Source organism: Neophocaena asiaeorientalis, unplaced genomic scaffold, assembly GCF_003031525.2.
Source record: "Neophocaena asiaeorientalis asiaeorientalis breed wild unplaced genomic scaffold, Neophocaena_asiaeorientalis_V1.1 scaffold79, whole genome shotgun sequence".
In the NCBI taxonomy this organism is placed as follows: Eukaryota; Metazoa; Chordata; class Mammalia; order Artiodactyla; family Phocoenidae; genus Neophocaena; species Neophocaena asiaeorientalis.
Window position 1 is genome coordinate 2,610,839 of NW_020175402.1, and position 16,891 is coordinate 2,627,729.

Sequence of the window (16,891 nt, forward strand, 5' to 3'; positions counted from 1 at the left end):
CCCCAAAGATGCTCTGTCCTCTCGGGACAGAGAGAAGTGATGGGGTCAGATCCCTAGGGCACAGCAAATACAAATCAGGCTGACTCCTCAGAACTGAGGGGGCTGTGTTCCCCCCGCCGTCCAGGCTGGGGGCTTCTGAGGCAGGACAGTTTTCCTCCTTCAGATTAAGGGCATCTGAAGAGGGTGCTGTGGTTTTACCCCAGATTAGCATCTTGTGTGGACAGGTTTGTGTTTCTTCCATCAGACGAGCTGTACCTTCCCCCTCCAGCTAGGGGTTGCTAAGGACAGCACTGTGTCTCCTCCATCAGATTAGGGGTTCCTGAGGGCTGGACTGTGTCTCCCCTCCTGGATCAGGACTTGGCATGGGGGCTGTGCGCCTGTCTCCTGCGTGAGGCAGTCCTGAGTATGCCCTGACTGATGCTCTGGAATGTCCCTGCAGGGCCTCTGTGCCCACCTGTCTTCTTCTGGGCTTCCTCAGGGTCACCCATGGCAACCGGTTCTGAAGCCTTGGAGGGGATGCTGCTGCCCGCTCTGCTGACGGCTCTCACCCGGAACCGATAGCTCTGGCCTTCGACGAGGCCCTGGATTGGGCACCGACAGGTCCCGCCGGGGGCCTGGTGGCAGGGCACCCATTGTTCGGACTCGCCCTGGCACCTGTGGGAGAGAGGCCTCGGCTGCAGCCCCTGCCCATGACTCACATCTTCCCAGGGTGGGCCTCTTCCAGGGCCCTTCCCCCGCCCTGGGCTGCCGGCCCAGCTCATCTCTCTCCATTTAAAAGCCCGGTTCCAACCTCGGGCCCCAGGAGGCCGTCTCACCATCCTCCACCAAGCGCGATGCTAATCAAAATAGCTAGTGCCTTTCATGGAGCTTTCCTGCGTGTCTGGAGCCATGCTGTGTCCCTCCGTACCTGTTATCTCGTTTAATCCTGATGGTCCTCACGGTTAGGTGTGATTACCTTCACTCTATCAACGGGATCCGTGTTTAGAGAGTGAGATGACTTGCCCAAGGTCACATGGCTTGTGAGTGGGCGAGTTAGCCTTTCCCCAGGGGGCTGTCCACTCCCTGTCGGAGTGCCTTCCAGAGTGACCCTCGGAGTCTGGGGTCTCTGTGCCCCCCTGGGTGCCACTGTCCTCAGTACTGGCTGGATGGGGCCATGTACCTCAGTCTCCTCATCTGTAGAATGGGGCACTAGAGAGTCCCCCTGCCCCCCTTAGATAGGGATTGTTGTAAGGATTCGAGTGGCTGGATTAGCTTACCTCCAGCTAGGGCCTCGGAGCTGGCAGCAGGTGAAGGAGGTGGGATGTTCTAGGCCTCCCCTTTCCTGGTGTGCCCCCTCCCTCCCGCGTCATTGCTACTCTGTCTCCGGCACTCAGGGAGGACAGCATCCACATGTGCTCAGGTTTCAAGCGCTGATGTTTGCCCCTCCCAGTGGCAGCTCCTGCTGTGAAGGATCTAGAGGGCAGCGGCTGACTCCAGGGGCGGACACCCTTCTATTGCCCCTAAATAACACATTTACCTCCTGCCCTATTCCAGGGACAGGCATGGGGGTCCCTCTTTCCTGTGGCCCCCACGCTTATCCTCACAGAGCCATCTACCCCCATGGGCTCTGCCACTGAAGAGACCGACTCACAGCTCAATGGAGTAGCTGGTGATGGGGTTGCCACGGGTGTCGCTGGGCGGGGTCCACGTCAGGATGAGGCAGTCCCTGTTCACGTTCAGGCATCGAACATTCAGGGGGGATCCTGGAGCCCCGGGCTTCTCGGCTGCAGCATCTGAAGCCCGGGGTGGGCGGGGGTGGGAAGAGAGTGGGGGGAGGCTCTTCCCGTCAATGTCCACTTGGCGACAGACCCCCTCCCATTCTCACCCCTCATCCTCTTCTCATTCACCACCCCCCAGGGGCTCAGTTGGATCTCGAGGAGAACGACCTGAATAACAGCCTCTTCCTTTCAAACAACAGCATCTGGGGGTAGGGGTAGGAGTACCGTTTATTAGGGGCCCATTCTATGCCACACACCTGAACAATTGGCATAATTAATCTCTGAGTCCCGGCGCAAACCCCCATCTTGCAGGTGGGAAAACTGAGTGTCATAGAGAAGTGAATTACCCCAAATCACCCAGCTAGTGAAGTGGCAAAGCTGGGAGACAGAAATCAACCAGGACTAGAATGGTCCCAGCCCACGATCAGCCCTCCCTCTCCAGCTGGCTCCGCGTCTCAGACTCTCAGGCTGTGTCCCTTTGGAGGGTCATGGGATGCACAGGAATTCTTAGAGAGACTCTACCCCAGCACCCCCAATATATAGCATGGAAACCGAGGCCTCAAGGAGCAGGGACTCGCCCAAATGTCCCACAGCAAATCGGTCAAGGCAGAGCCCCGGTCCCCCACCGCCCCCTCACCTCTCACAAACACATAGGCGCTCTGCTCCCGGAGCCCAAAGGGCAAGGGCACCTGGACCGTGTAGAGACCCTCGTCCTCCTTGTAGGCGCAGGACACCTTCAGGGACGCCTGGCGGTCTGCGTAGAGGATCTGCCGGCGGCTGGAGGACTTCAGCAGCCTCCCTGCAGAGGGAGGGGTCCAGGGTGAGCTCGTGGGGGATCTGGGCCTCACCTGGGAACCCACAGATGCTCTGGGGGTCTAGGCAGAGGTGAGCTTGGCCTGGCTAGAGCCTGAGGCTCTGCTGGGTAGTTGGGGAGAGGGTGGTGACCTCCAGGACTCTGCCAAGGTGGCCTCTGAACTCTGCTTGGCAGAAGGCTTGAGGCGGGCGGGGCGTGGCAGGGCCCGGCCCAGGGAAGGGGCTGGGGCTTCAGTGAGGTAATGAGGGTTCAGGGAAGTGGTCAGCGGCTGGGTGAGCGGCTCGGTAAGGAGTCGGAGGTCCTGTGAAAAAGTGGGAACAAGAGAGATGGGGCCCTGTGTGAGGGTCAGGGGCTCATTGGGATGCTGGGGGCTCGAGAAAGGAGGTGGGGCTCGGTGGGCAGGGGGTGTGAGCTTAATGGAGGGAGGGGACTCAGGAAAGGGGTAGGGGACTTACTGAAAGAGTCGGGGTGCCAGTGAGGCGTGTGGGGACTGGGAAGGTGGGACCTTAGAGCGGGGAGGGGGAAGGGGCTCTGGGGCTCTAGGCCTCGCCCCGCGGTCCTGCTGTCACCATCCTGCTCTTTGTGCCACGCGAGGGCCCCTCCCTCCTGCCAGCACCTCTGTTCTGGAAGACCTGCAGGTTTGGGAAAGCTCTTTGCCTGTTATCGCAGCTGTTTCTCAGGGCTCGCGGCTTTCCCACTCCTCCACTCCAGCCCCCAGCAAGGGCAGCTTCCCCAGGCTCAAGCTCTGGGGTGTCAGGGGGCTGTACTCCTGGCCCTTTGGCTGCAGGCCTGGTCACGAATGGGGCAGGAAGCCCAGCTGTTCCTCCCCTCCCTGGCTGACCGGCCTTCCCCAGCCCTGGCCCATGACCCCCCCCCCCCCCCCCCCACGCCTCCACACCTACAACCCTGACTCTGAAAAGCCCGAGGCAATTGTCACAACCTGCCCTGACCCTCCTCAGGCTGGCCTGCTCCTGGCCTTAGCCTCTGTTCTTGTTGCTTCAAATGTCACCACCTACCTCTAGGGTGCCGATGTCGAGCCCATAGATATAAAGGGCTGGGCTGGTGCCTGGCCAACCACAGGCTCTCAGCGGGCAGTGTGCAATTGTGTTCTGGATTCCTGCTTCCTCCCGGATGGACAGCCCCTTGAGCTCATGCATGTCTGTTCCTAACCCTGCCCCAGCACCCAGCACAGGGCCTGGCACCACGGGTGCTCGGTGACACTTTGCAGGGTGACTTGATCTGAACCCACCTGGCTGTGCTCTGCTTCCCTCTACCTCATCGGCACCCATCGCCCAGCTTGTACCAGTTAGGGGGCGGGCATAGCTGAGTTCCTCTCTCCACCGGGGGTCCCAGGGGTGGGGATGGAGCCAGGGCTCTAGTCCCTCTCTGGCTTCCACCTCTGCCTCTGCAGGTAAGGGGCCAGGACTAGGGGTCCTCACCATCTCGGAACCACTGGATGTTCTGCTCGGCGTCTAATACATCTTCAGAAAATAGGCAGGACAGGGAGAAGGATTCCTTCTCACGGGCGAAGACTGGTTTCAGCACCGATGTGAATTCCACGTTGGAGCCAAACATCAGTCCTGGGTGGGAACAGAAATTTAGGGCAGAAGTCTTCTGAGGCTGCCAGCTTAGCCTGGGGCGTAGATGCGAGTGAGGACCCTTCTGGGGTGTCCCCGCTCCTCTGGGTCAGGATTCACCGTTTTGCAGGTGGTGTTAACAAAGAGAAGAGGGGGCCTGATCCTGGGGGCCGGGGGTGGGGAAGAGATTTCTCTGGGTGGGACCAGATGAGCTGAAACGGCAAATACTGGTTTGTCTCTTTGGATTTGCCTTTTTCTCATCCAGTCTTGGCCACTGTCAGTGCAGCGGCTGGAGGCAGCTCTGGGGTGCCTAGGGACCCCAGAAACCAGTCTACAGGTATGAACAGTTTATAGGCAAACCACATGTGGACATCCCTTTGTGGGCAGTGGATGGCTATATTCTAAAGGGGACTGTTGGGGGCCCTGATGAGGAGCCCCAGACACCCTCCTCCCTGAAGGCCCATCCCTCCCCCAGCCTCCTTACTTTTAAAGATCTCCGAATCGAAGCCAGCATCCTTCCCCAGGTAAGCTGAAAACCCAGAGCAAATGGAGTTGGAGAAGGCTCAGAGCCCACGTTCCTACAGGATTTTGGAGGCATGGCCTTTGGTCATGGGTTTGAATCCTGATCTGGCAGTGGCTCCCCCTTCAGCTTGGGGAAAGTTCCCTAGCCTTTCTGTGCCTCAGTTCCTTACTGACTCCTCCCTGATGGTGGCGGGGGTTCTGAATACATGAGTTCACATGAACAAAGCCCTCGGCAGGAACCTGGCATACAGTCAGTGCTCAATAAATGGTGGTTTCCTCCCTTTACCCAAATCCACCGCCAGAATCAGTCCTACAGGTGGAGCCTGGTCAGACTGGGATTTCTGGTGGGTCCAGGGCAGCGCTAAGAGAGCCTCCTGGAGGCTTCAGGGTGGAGTCCAAGGTGGTGTGGACACGGACCACCAGGGGACAGTGAGAACGTTTTTATTCACATAGCGTGTACCACGTGCCGCTTATTAACTCGTTCAATCCACAGCAGCCTGGTCTGTCGTCATCATTATCCTCTCATACAAATGAGGAAACTGAGGCATAATCACATAGCGAGCACCCCAGCAGCCTGAAGCCAGGACGTGACACTGGTCGCTGGGATGGCCTTGATGGAGGAGGGATGGGGATATGTGGATGAAATGATGGGAAGGACGGGCGGACAGAGGAAGGCAGGGCCTGAGGGCCCGATGCCTGACGTTGCAATCGACTCTGGGCACTGCCTATAGGGACGGCTCAGATTCCACCCAGAGAGCCTGGCCTGGCAGCGGGGACAGCTGCCTACCAAGAGCGATTTGGGGAACAGGGCAGAGGTGTGGAGAGGCTGTGAAGGACAGTTTAAGGAGGTCCGATGAGAGGCTGGCCTGTCTGCTGCTCAGTGTGTGTGTGTGTGCGTGGGTGTGTGCGTGGGTGTGTGTGCACGAACCCACACACGTGCAGCTTCTCTCGGGGCCCTGAGGGCAAAGCCTCGGGCTCTAAGGTGTGGCCTTCTGGGCTGGGCTCGGCCCTGGCCATGGGGTCTGGGGAGGGAGCGTTAGCCTTCCCCCGAGAGCCCGATCCAGCCAAGTTTTACCTAAACCATCTCATTTAATCCACACGAGTATCTGAGGGATGCGGTAGGATGCCCCCTTTGCAGGTGGGGAGATCAGGTGACTGAGACGGCACCCAGGCTCACACGGCTGGTCAGCGCCAGAGGCAGCATGTGGACGGGGGCCTGGCAGAGTCCTGAGTGTCTCCTCTGCCTCACGCTGTGATTAACCTCCAGGAGGGACCTGAGCCCACTGGGGAATATGTACCAGAAGCCAAAAGGGGCAGGGGGGGTCAGGAGGGGACTTGGTAGGACTCGGCCTTTGCCCCTGAGGACCGCTGGTAGCCAGGCCGCCCTCCCAGAGGCCCTGAGCTGGATCTGGACCCAAGCCCAGCTCGATGGGATGAGCATATGCTCTTTGGGCACAGGCAGGTGGGGTCCCCTTGAACAGGGACGTAGGTGGTACAGTCTGAGGGCGGAGGATCTCACTTGCTCTGAAGGCCCTGGGGAGCGGGAATCCCAGTGGCTGCCCTGGTCACCTGATCCCAGACCAAATACCCCTGGGCTGAGTGTCCCTCCCCGAGTCTGACGCAGACTCAAGTCCTCATCTGCTCATCTAGGGTTTGCTGTGGGCTTTCTGGCCTGTTGGTGATGGCAGGACTCACTGCGGACAAGGACTTTGGCGAAGGAGGAGGCCTGGCCGTAGGCGTTCTTGACCATCACTGTGTAGGTGGCTGCGTCCTCAATGGTGCATCTGAAAAGCAGGGAGGGAGAGGTTCCCCCCGAGACGGCTGGGCTCCACGGGCAGCTCAAGTCCCCGTGCAGGTGGGGTGTGGGGGGAAGGGGGGGTTAACAGGAAGGCCTGGGGAAGGACTTCAGGCTCTAGGTCAGGGCCTGCCTCTGAGAAGCTGGGGGCCTTTGGGCTGCCACTGTCCCTCTCCACGCCTCCAAGTCCTCCTTTGAAAATCTCCGGACGTAGCAGCAGCCTAAACCACCTCAGGTGAAAGTGCTTTGGAAATATGATTGTTATCAGAACACTTAAGCTAAGTGACTTGTCCAGAGTCCCAGAGCAACTGGAATTCAACCGAGCTTTGAGGTGACGAGCCCTCCCCCAGGCACGGCCTCTGGCTCTATCAACACCTCCAGAGCAGAACCCTGGAGCTGGAGTTGCCCCAGGTACACTGCCAGTCTGTGCCAGAACTGGGCCGGATGCCCAGGAGTTCTCAACCGCAGGCCTGGTTTTCACCACCAGCCAGGCCAGCCTTATCTTGTTCCCAGTGGAGGCTTGGGCCAGCTCCATCCCAGGGCACCATGGTGGCAAAGAGGGTAGATGGTAGGACACAAGTCACACATCCAACCCCATCAGCAAGCAGAGAGGCCCCTTGGTGCCCCCTCACCTCCCCTGGCTGCTCAGGGCAGGAATCCCTCTCGTTTCAAGGGCCCGGTTCCATGTGTCCCTCCAGGCTGCCCAGCCCTGCATGCTCTCCCCAACTGTGCAGCCCACGGGGCGCCTCCCTTTGTAGCCTTGGATGGTCAGGTATTTATGTCCATGTAGCCTCACTTTGCTTCTCGAGGGTCCTGTTCATATTTGTGTCTCTGAAGCCCGAGTTGCTTGAGGTGGAGGGTTTGGTGTATTGGAAAGAACCCAGATGGAGAGAACTGACTCAAACCCAGGCCCTGCCCTGTACAGGCTGCGCAAGACAGTTAATCTTTCAGAGCCTCAGTTTTCTCACCTGAAACACGGACAGAACAACGCTTCCCTGCATTGTTGAGAATGGTGGTGGGCATTATCAACCATATGTGTAAAGCAGCAAGCACAGGGCTTAGCACCGGGAGGAATTCAACACCTGGCAGCTCGTACGCATAATGCACACTTCGGGGCAGACTGTGCTCAAATTCTCACTCCATACATCCTGCCTCTTCTTTTAAAACCATGCTTAAGACTCACCACCTCCTGAAAGGCCTACCTAACTCTCTCCTTCCAGCTGCTTCCCCTTGCACGTGTGTGTGTGTGTGTGTGTGTCTGTGTGTGTGTATACGTGTGTTTTCTCTCCTCCAGCAAGGAGCTCTCCCTGCATGCCTAGCTCAGCATTCATTCAGTCCTTGCTGCTAGCCTCTGAGTCCAAAATTTTCACCGTGTATTCCAAGGCTTTAGAATCACATGGGGGTGTTTGTTAAATACAAATGCCTGGGCCGCACTTCAGAACTATTTAATCTGACTCTCTGAGGGCAAAAGGAGGGTACATCCCACAAATCAGTATTTTAACAAGCACCCCAGATACTTCTGAAGATGAGGCTGACTTGGTTCATAGCTCTGAGGAAGGGTTTGGATTCATTGCTGTGGCCGTGGTAGTGCTAGGACTGGGGGCCATGGGGCTCTAGGGCTCATGGTCCTACCTCCTAATCTCCAGTGTCAGCAGTCCATAGTTATTGGTGATTCGGTACTTTCCGGCAGGGAAGAGGCGGAGATCAATTCGCATGTCATTTTTGTACCTGTAGAGACACAGTGGTGTGTGGAAGGCAGTGTGATTCTGTGTGGGAAGGATCCCGAGCCTCTCAGACCTGGATTCCAACCTTGGCTTTGTGCTGCTTACCTGTGTGACCCAGGGCAGCACTTTCACTGCTCTGAACCTCAGTTTTCCTCATCTGTGAAATGGGAATAATAACTGCACTGACCTTGTAGGGTTGTTGTGATGATTAAATGGGATAAGATATGTAAAGCTTGAAGGCTGTACATATCACTGGTCCCCAACCTTTTTGGCACCAGGGACCGGTTTCGTGGAAGACAATTTTTCCACAGACCGGGAGGCATGGGGAGGGGGATGTTTCAGGAGTTGGGAACCCCTGCTGTAGATGCTCAAGGGTTCATTCTCTTCTGGAGGGCGAGAAGAGGGAGCTGTCATTAGGGGTATCTGCCCCTCCCCCTACCAGTGGTATCCCCCAAGGACCAGGCCCCAGCTTTTCCTTCCTCTCTGAAGGGGGTACCAAGGAAAGTTCCCTATCCCTACATTCTTGTCAACCTCAAGGACAACAGTTCTTGATCTCAGTTCTTTTTTTTTTTTTTTTTTTGCGGTATGCGGGCCTCTCACTGCTGTGGCCTCTCCCATTGCGGAGCACAGGCTCCGGACGCGCAGGCTCAGCGGCCATGGCTCACGGGCCCAGCCGCTCCGCGGCATGTGGGATCTTCCCGGACCGGGGTACGAACCCGTGTCCCCTGCATCAGCAGGCGGACTCTCAACCACTGCGCCACCAGGGAAGCCCCTGATCTCAGTTCCTGTTAAAATCACTAGAGGAAGCTTTAACAATCTCCATGCTCAGAGTCTGAACGTAAGCCTTTGAGAATTTGCACCAGAAACTGCTCATTGGTCTCCAGTAGCCATTCTCCCTCTTATTCTAAAGTAAATATAACATGTTTCTTAGCCTCTCTTTCTGCTAGGTGTGGCCATGTGACTAAACTAAGTCTTGTCAGCAGAAAGCAAGTACAAGCTTCTGATGACATCCTTTGCCCCTTTTCCCATCATCTTTCCCTCCATTCTGCGGCAAGAATATGGCCATGAGGGCTGCATCTCGAACCAGGAAGGCCTGTGCCCTGAAGCAGTGTGAGGGAACAGGCCTGCGTCCCCGAGGAATCTGTGGTGGAGTTGCCATAGCAGCCCTACCCTGTCTACATCAGACATTTACATGAAAGAAAAAAAAGATCTATCTTATTTAAGCCTTTAAAAAAATCTCCATGCCCAGTCTGAAGGCCAGACCAATGAAATCAGAGTTTCTGGGCATGGGACCTGGGTATCAGTAATTTTTAAAATTTCCCATGTGATTCCCGAGCATGGCCCCGCAGATCGTCCCCGCCCCGCTCTACCCTGGATACTTCCTTTTGTTTTCTGTGAACTCTGGGGTCTGGTTTTATCTGCCACAGACACTGAACAATGAGGTGGCCTTGTGTCTGTCCACAGCCCACTGGGGTATGTTCTGGAGGCCTGAGGAGTCGGGGCTGGCGAGTGAATGTCTGTGAAAATTAGCTTGCTGTGTGACCTTGGGCAAATCAGTCCCCCTCTCTGGGCCTCTGTGTCCATGAGACCTTTGCATGAAAAGTCAGCCCCAGTGGTGGTTGAGTTCAAAGAGGAGGCCTTGGCCAAGAGAGGGCACCCCAACCTCAGTACATCACCTTCCTTGGACAGCAACCCCCCCCCACCCCGCCCCGTTTGTCTCCATGGCAACCAAACAGTGCTGTGCCCACGCCCCACTACATAGCCCCCAGGCTGTGACCTCTTCTGAAAGGAGCCCAACTAAGTCTCCTGTGGGGAGGATGGTGCCTAATCTGCGTGCCCAATCTTTCCACATCTCCCAGGCCTGGGGGCCAAGGTCAGCACCCCCACCCGCCAGCTGTCAGGAGCATTCCAGACAACTCAGCCTGGCCAGCTTTCTGCCTTTCCCAGAAAAAGCAGCAGCTGCAGCTCTGGGCACAACCTGGGCAGCCAGAGACATGAGGTCTCATTTTGCCCCCCTCTGGGCTTCAGTCTCCTGCCTGTATGGCAGGCCCTTGAAGGATGAGGCTGAATGGCAGCCAATCATAAAACAGCATTAAGTGAGACAGCGAAGATGAGGAGGTACCCAGCCTAGAGCCTAGCTCAGAGAGGCCCACATAAAAGAGTGAGATTTTTATTATTTTTCTAGGTTTATTTTTCCCCTACATATTCTGCTGTTCTTTTCCCCCCTCCCCACCTTTATTTTTTTAATTTTTAATTTTTTTTGGCCATGCAGCTTGTGGGATCTTAGTTCCCCCACCAGGGATCGAACCTATGCCCCTGGCAGTGAAAGCGCCGAGTCCTAACCACTGGCCAGCCAGGGAATTCCCCATATTTTGGTGTGAGATTTTACTTTTGAAGGCTACTTGGCCTGGGAGAGTGATTCTGACATTAATGAATTGTGGCCAGGGCCCACTTCTGCAGTATAAACATAGCCAGCCTGGGCCTTGCCTAACTCGCCCTGAAGTTGCCCCTGCATTCAGGAAGTGCTCAATAATTGGTGAATGAATGGACTCGCCTGACAAGCCTGGGCAGCCAGTATCTTCCTGCTGACCTGGGGGCTGGGTCTCTATCAGGGCCTGGGCAGAGCTCTGGAGGCCAATCCCAGGATGATGTGTGGCCCTGCCGGAGGTGATTGATGATGGGAAACCAGATCCCAAAGCCAGGAGCCCCGGGGGCCACCTGAGTCCCTCTGGCTGGAGGTGGGCCTGGCCTTGGCCTCTGCCACTTACAAAGAATGCTCAGCTCCTTGTTGTGGCAACCTTGCTGGCAAGGGTGGAAACAAGACTCCCTCCCAAGAGGCTCCCATGGCATGGCTTAGATGTGGGCCTCAGTGCCAGGGCAGGGCAGGGCTTAGCTGCCAGGCCAGGCCAGCTGAGCAGCTGACCCGCACTTAGCCCAGGCTGGCTGTTGGGAGCGGTCCTCCTACCGGACTGCCTTGGCTCCCAAGGAATTTGAATGAATGCCACCCGGCAATGACCACCCCAAGGCCACCTCCCTCAGAACACTTTTCTTGACTGCTATTGGCCTAAGCTCTTTTTCTTTCTCTGACTTCTGAGGCATTATATATGCTTTAAGGAAAAAAAAAAAAAGAAAGAAAAGCCAACTGTATGATCACTTTCCTACTCTCCACCCCCACCTCCACCAGGCCCATTCAGGAGGCTCCTGCCCCTGCCCGCTTCCACCAGCAAGGCTTCGACTCTGTGGTTCTGTCACGGGTTCACTCCCAGGAATGGCACCTCCTGCTTTCCCAGCACCTTTCAAGTTCTGAGGGCTTCTACGTTGTCGTGGCATTAAATCCTCACCACGTGCAAGCCGGATGGGAGGTCTTCAACCCATTTTACAGAACAGGAAATGGAGGCAGGACCAGAGAGGTTAAGAGCCATAGTTGAGACCACACACCAAATTGGCAGAGAGAGAGCGAGGCCTGAGCTCCTTCTCACTGCAGGGCTCCCGCCCTCCCTGCCTCCCCCCATCTTCCTGCAGCCCCAGGGATGTCTAGCTCAGAGCAGCTGCCTTCACATGCCACCAGAATCATATTTTTACAAGCGCTGGCTCCCCAGGCAGCCCAGACTTCTAGCCCCAGGCTGGCTGGGAGGCAGCTAAGAATAACCCCTCTTGAGCCTCCCCAGCAGCTGCTGCTCTGTTTGGGGAGGGCAGAGCTCAGGGTCTGTGGGTCTGCAGCTTTTCTAAGGCGGCAGGAACTTCTAGGGGAGGGGCCGGGTCCCTGGAAGGGAGGTGTTGGGTGTAAGGAACTCACACTCAGGGAACCCCCAGAGGCCCAGAGCATGGGGGCAGGGCAAGGACCCCTTCTCTCCTGCCCCCCGGAGGCTTACCAGGTGACCTGGGGTGGAGGCGAGGCCTGGACGGTGCAGGTCAGTAGGACCGTGGTGTGCTCCCAGACAGCGTGGGAGCGCAGTGGGATCCAGAACCAGGGCCCGCGTCCGGAACACAGATCCCTCAGCTCCTTGGCCTCCCGGACCTTCTTCTCTGTCTGGAGGTGGGAAGGGGCCTGTGACTTCTGTGAGCCGGGGCACCACCTCTCCCCAGTCTTTGCTGTTACCTTTCCCCCGACACCCAGGCTCTGGAGTTGGGCCCACGTGGGCTAGAGCCACGCACCCCCCCACCAGCGGCTGAGAGGCAGCGTGCCACAGAGGGCAGGGCGTGGGGTCAAGGCCAAACGCTGCTACTTACTAGCTGTGAGACCATAGGCCAGTCCTCCATTTCCTTATCTGTAAAATGGGGATGATAATAATATTCCCCCACCCTCCTGTGGGGTTGCAGTGAGGATTAAATGAGTTAATATGCGAAAAACATAGGCACTGATAACACCCATGTAAGTATAACAGCTATTGTTGTCCTGCCCAGGGAGGGGGTATGGAAGTGGCTTCAGATCCCTGACATTTGTTAAGAGTAGCATTCCCTGAGGGTCTTCTGTGTTCTAGGCACTGGGAAAGTGACTTTACCAGCTTGACCTCATTTACTTCCCACCTCGACTCCAAGCATTGGTACCACATACACCCATTTTACAGATGAGAAAACCGAGGCTCAGTTAGAATTATTGCTTGACCAAGGTCACGCAGCTAGAGGGTAGGGGCACTGGGATGTCCGGCTCTTCTTGAGAAGGGGGTAGGTTGAGTTGGATGGCGTGTGATGGGTCTCAGTTTTCAGGGCCCTGGAGGCCCCAGCCCATCCCTCTCACCCGCCATCTCAGCGCCTTCCGGTCTCGCCTCTGGCGCAGCAGCCACTGGGTCCGTAGGAAGGCGATCTCCGTCCTCTCCCACTCATTGCCGAAGCCCACCCGCTTCTGCCCTCTCTCCTCCAGCTGCACGGTGCTGGTCTGGCGCCTCAGCTGGGCCTCCCTGTGGTGACGGAGGCCGTCAGGGGTGGAGACTCTGGGGGTGGTGATGTGGGGACGCCCTGGCCCTGCCTTCCCCACGCCCAGCACTGCCGGCCACACTTAAAGCTTCTTGAGGACAAGGGCAACTCTTAATCCTCTCTTGCCTCCAGAATACCCTGCGTGGGTCCGGCTTTTAGACGGCGTAGTGAATATGATTGATCCAATTCACAAGGCTCTTTCACAAGCCATCGTTCCTCTTGTTTTCACTGCAAGCAGGTGGACAGGTCTTAGTCTCCCCATCCTACAGGGTAGGGACCTGAGGCTGGGTAACCTGCTCCAGGCCAGCCAGGACCAGGACCCAGGCCTCCTGATGCTCTCAGGCTCAGAGGCCTTCCCATCTTGGGCCTCGTGTCCAAAACGTGGGCTGCTTTCCTTGTTCCTCCTCTCCCCATCCCCGCCTCCTTCCCCGCCACGGAAGCCGGGTGGTGAAGTACAGACCCCCACCAGCCTCTCCGCCGGGGATGCTCCCTCACTATTGCCTGAGGGCTCATCCAGAGGGTGGTGCAGCGGGCCTTGTGGTCAGTCAGCCCCGGGCTTAAACCTCTGACTAGCCGCTTACTCTAGATGTGTAACTTCGGGCAGGTTCTTTAAGCTGAGTGTGGGAGCCCAGTGGGGAGGCAGAGGACTGGACAGGACGACCTCTTCCCAGCCCAGGGCTCTCTGGCAAGGTCACCTGACTTACCACGACGTCTCTGAGGAGGCCGTCAGAGCCAGGGCTGCTGCGAGGGCGTAGTCTGCCGCGCTGAACCGATACTCTTCCTCGCTGCCCCCGGGAAAAGAGAGGTCATGGCTCCTGCAGGTTTGGCTGGGGGTCTGGCTGGGGGATCCATCCTCCTACCTCGGGGTACTAGCAGGCACCCTCGTTCCTCACACCGGGCTCTCAGAAAGCAGGGCTGTGCCTGTCTCCTCAAACTCAAGTACACAGAGGTCAGGGCTACGCCTCCCCCCGCAGACCGGGGCCCCCAGAGAGCAGAGCTGTGCCTCCCCGGCGGACCGAGGGCCCTGGGGGAAGCGCAGGGGCCGGGGTGGGTCCCCGAGGCTCCCACCTGCTGCGGAAGGTCCGTTTCCGCGTGGAGGAGCCCATCCGCAAGGTGCGCTGCTGCTCAGATTTCTGCTCTTCCTCGTGGCGGTGCTCCAGCCTGTGCATCGCCATGGCCTGGGGTGCCCGGGGCTCCCCCATACCTCCCGGGCTCTGAGGCAGAGTCATGGCTGCAAGAGCGACAACCTGCCGAGCCAAGGTACACGGTCACTCCACCAGGCGTCCACCCGCCCCTTCCCCGTGGGGTCCGCCAGCCTCTCTGGAGGTTTGCCGGTAGGGGTTCTCTCTCCCGTGGGCAGACAGGGGAGCTCAGGCCCGATGCGGGGGGACCCGCCCCAGGTGACAGAGGCAGGCTTTGCGCTCTCAGCCTGGCTTGTCCACCACTCCATGTGCTGCCCCAGCGGCTCCCGGCTTCCAGCGGCATCTGCCCCCATCCGCCACCCCCCCGCAACATGACCTGGGCAAGGCCCTCCCTTCTCCGGGTCTCAGCCTCCCAGACGGTGAGGGATTGAACACTCTGATGTCCGGGCCGTGGAGAGGCAGGCGAGGAGAGTGGGGGACCCCCAGCTAGCTAGCTCTGGGTTCTTTGCACTAAATTCTTTCCCAGATCTGGGGTGCGGTGTCACCACCAGGCCTCTGAGGGCCCTCTGATGCTGAAGCTCTAAGATGCCTGGTGGAAGCCCTGGAATGGCTTCCAATCCTTCTCCAGGTGGGAATTCGGGGCCAGGCCTCCGACCTGGGAGGCACTGATGTAGACCCTGGGCATGAAAGCGGAAGCAGAAGGGGGGCCCACCCCCTCAGCCCTCTCCTGTCTGCTTCTATGAGGTCCGGCTCTGCCCTGTCCGTGCCTCTCCCTCGGGGCCTGCTGGCTACGGCGGAGTGTGTGTGCGGGACTGTTTTCTGACCTGGGTGTGAACTTGCCCGTGGGGGACCATTTCTCTAAGTCCATGATGTGGTAGGTGGGCCCGCTGACCTCATCAGAGATCCTTGGCCTAAAAGGGCCTGTTTGGAGGTGTCAGGGGGCTCAGGCTGCCCAGGGTCAATTTTACTGGGTTTGATCCTTCCGGTTCCTATAAGTTGGCTCACTTTGGGCATCCACAAAGGACGCCCAAGGCAGACTGGCTTGCTGCAGCGTGTCCGCCGAGACCAAGGCTGCCCGTGAGGCTCCTTTGGCCTCCTACAGTGACCTCGGCTGAACACAACGGCACAGTCACCCCTTGGGCTTCCCATCCGCTTCCTCCTGAGAAGAAGGGTCTGCCTGCACCCAGAGAATGACTGGCCTGCCCTTTCTGTTCCTTCCTCCTCACCGCCAAGGAGAGAGCCGCTGGGTACCACCCTGCGGAGGGAGGCCCCCGGCTTTCCTGGGACACGTGGCCCCGGCCCCAGCAGCTGAGGGTTAACGTTCCCTGGCATCAGCTGCTGGCTCCCTTCCCCGGATGCTCTGTTCCTGATTGGCGCAGCAGGGTGGGCCTGGCGCTCATCCCTGACCTCCAGGGCCGCCTGCAACCAGACCCCTGGCTTTAGCGGATGAGCCGTCGATTCTTTTTAAAGCGATGACTGAGGCTAAGGATTAGGCAGCAAGGAGATCGCAGCTTCCCAGTCCTGTCCCCAGAGTGCCGTGTGCCTGCTGCGGAGGGGTCAGCAGGGTGTGGTCGGCCAGAAAGGGAAATCGTCCCCTGTGCCCGCCCCGGAGGGTGCAAAGCCGCGGGCCAGGGGTCCTGCTGTGTGACTTTCCCCACCCACTCCACTTTCCTCCCAAGCCTCAGTCTGTCTGCCGCCCACCCCCAGCCCTGCCCCGCCCGGTCCCCTGACAGCATCCCTCAGTGAGAAGGGGCAAGGAGGCCTCTCCTATTCCTCAGGAGTGGAAGAGACGTGCACCAAGCACAGTGACTCAGAGCCCTGATGGCAGAAAGCTGGGTCCTGTGGGCGGGAGCGGAGACACAGCCTGCCCAGCCTGGGATGTGCTCTTAATGCTCCCACCAGCTTCCGAGGCTGGAGTGCTGGCCTCGGTTTCGTGCCAGCGAGCCCAGGCTGGATGAACGCCCTCCCCGCCTTGCCGTGCGGCCCCTCCGGGCTTGCGCTCATCCCCTGCCTGCCGGTCCGGCCAAGCAGGGCTCTGTCAGGACTGCTCTAGGTTTGCTGGACCTGCCGGTTCAACCTGGTCCCTGCTGATGCCTGCTTCCTACAGGAAAGCCTCCACTTCTCAGGGCATCCCCAAGTGATATGTGTGGGCGCGTGTGTGTGTTTTGTAGCTTTCACATCACAGAAGGCTCAGCTCAGAAGACCCAGGGCCACACAGAACAGTGTAATGGGGCAGAGGTTTTTTTCTAGAATCCCCTCTCATTTCCACTTGGGGTGATACCTAAGCACATGTATACTTTTGCTTTCCAAATCTCCCAGGATCCTTTCCCAACACACACACACACACACACACACACTCCACTTGCCAATGGAAAGCTGAGGGTCTCATTACCTGGAGGTCTCCCTCCCCACCCCTGATCCCTGGAGGTGACTCACAGAAGCAGCCGTGCCCGCTTAGTGTCTCTGGGCAGAAGATTCCAGAGGATGAGAGGGTCCTTGATTTCTTCTTGCCCTGGACTCAGCGGGGACCGGGAGAAGAATGTGATCTTGGAGCCTGCACGGGCCTTAAATATAGCAGCGCTGAAGCAGTGTGATGATAATGGATGAGAACTATGGGGGGGGGGGGGGGGCAGAGGAGGGAGGGAC

At 58.1% G+C, this 16,891-nt stretch overlaps 1 protein-coding gene across 1 annotated transcript in view; it reads right to left on the minus strand.

The window, feature by feature from the left end:
* MYOM3 (myomesin 3) overlaps positions 1-14,332 on the minus strand; it is a 43,832-nt gene extending 29,500 nt beyond the window's left edge. Inside the window, exons 1-11 of the mRNA XM_024766849.1 lie at positions 14,172-14,332; positions 13,808-13,888; positions 12,928-13,087; positions 12,062-12,219; positions 8,098-8,193; positions 6,366-6,454; positions 4,633-4,677; positions 4,011-4,151; positions 2,395-2,556; positions 1,631-1,772; positions 455-654 (exon numbers count right to left, since the gene is read on the minus strand). Coding sequence (XP_024622617.1) covers positions 455-654; positions 1,631-1,772; positions 2,395-2,556; positions 4,011-4,151; positions 4,633-4,677; positions 6,366-6,454; positions 8,098-8,193; positions 12,062-12,219; positions 12,928-13,087; positions 13,808-13,888; positions 14,172-14,332 — 1,435 coding nt within the window. The remainder of the gene's footprint in view (positions 1-454; positions 655-1,630; positions 1,773-2,394; positions 2,557-4,010; positions 4,152-4,632; positions 4,678-6,365; positions 6,455-8,097; positions 8,194-12,061; positions 12,220-12,927; positions 13,088-13,807; positions 13,889-14,171) is intronic.
* Between the last annotated feature and the right edge of the window lie 2,559 nt (positions 14,333-16,891).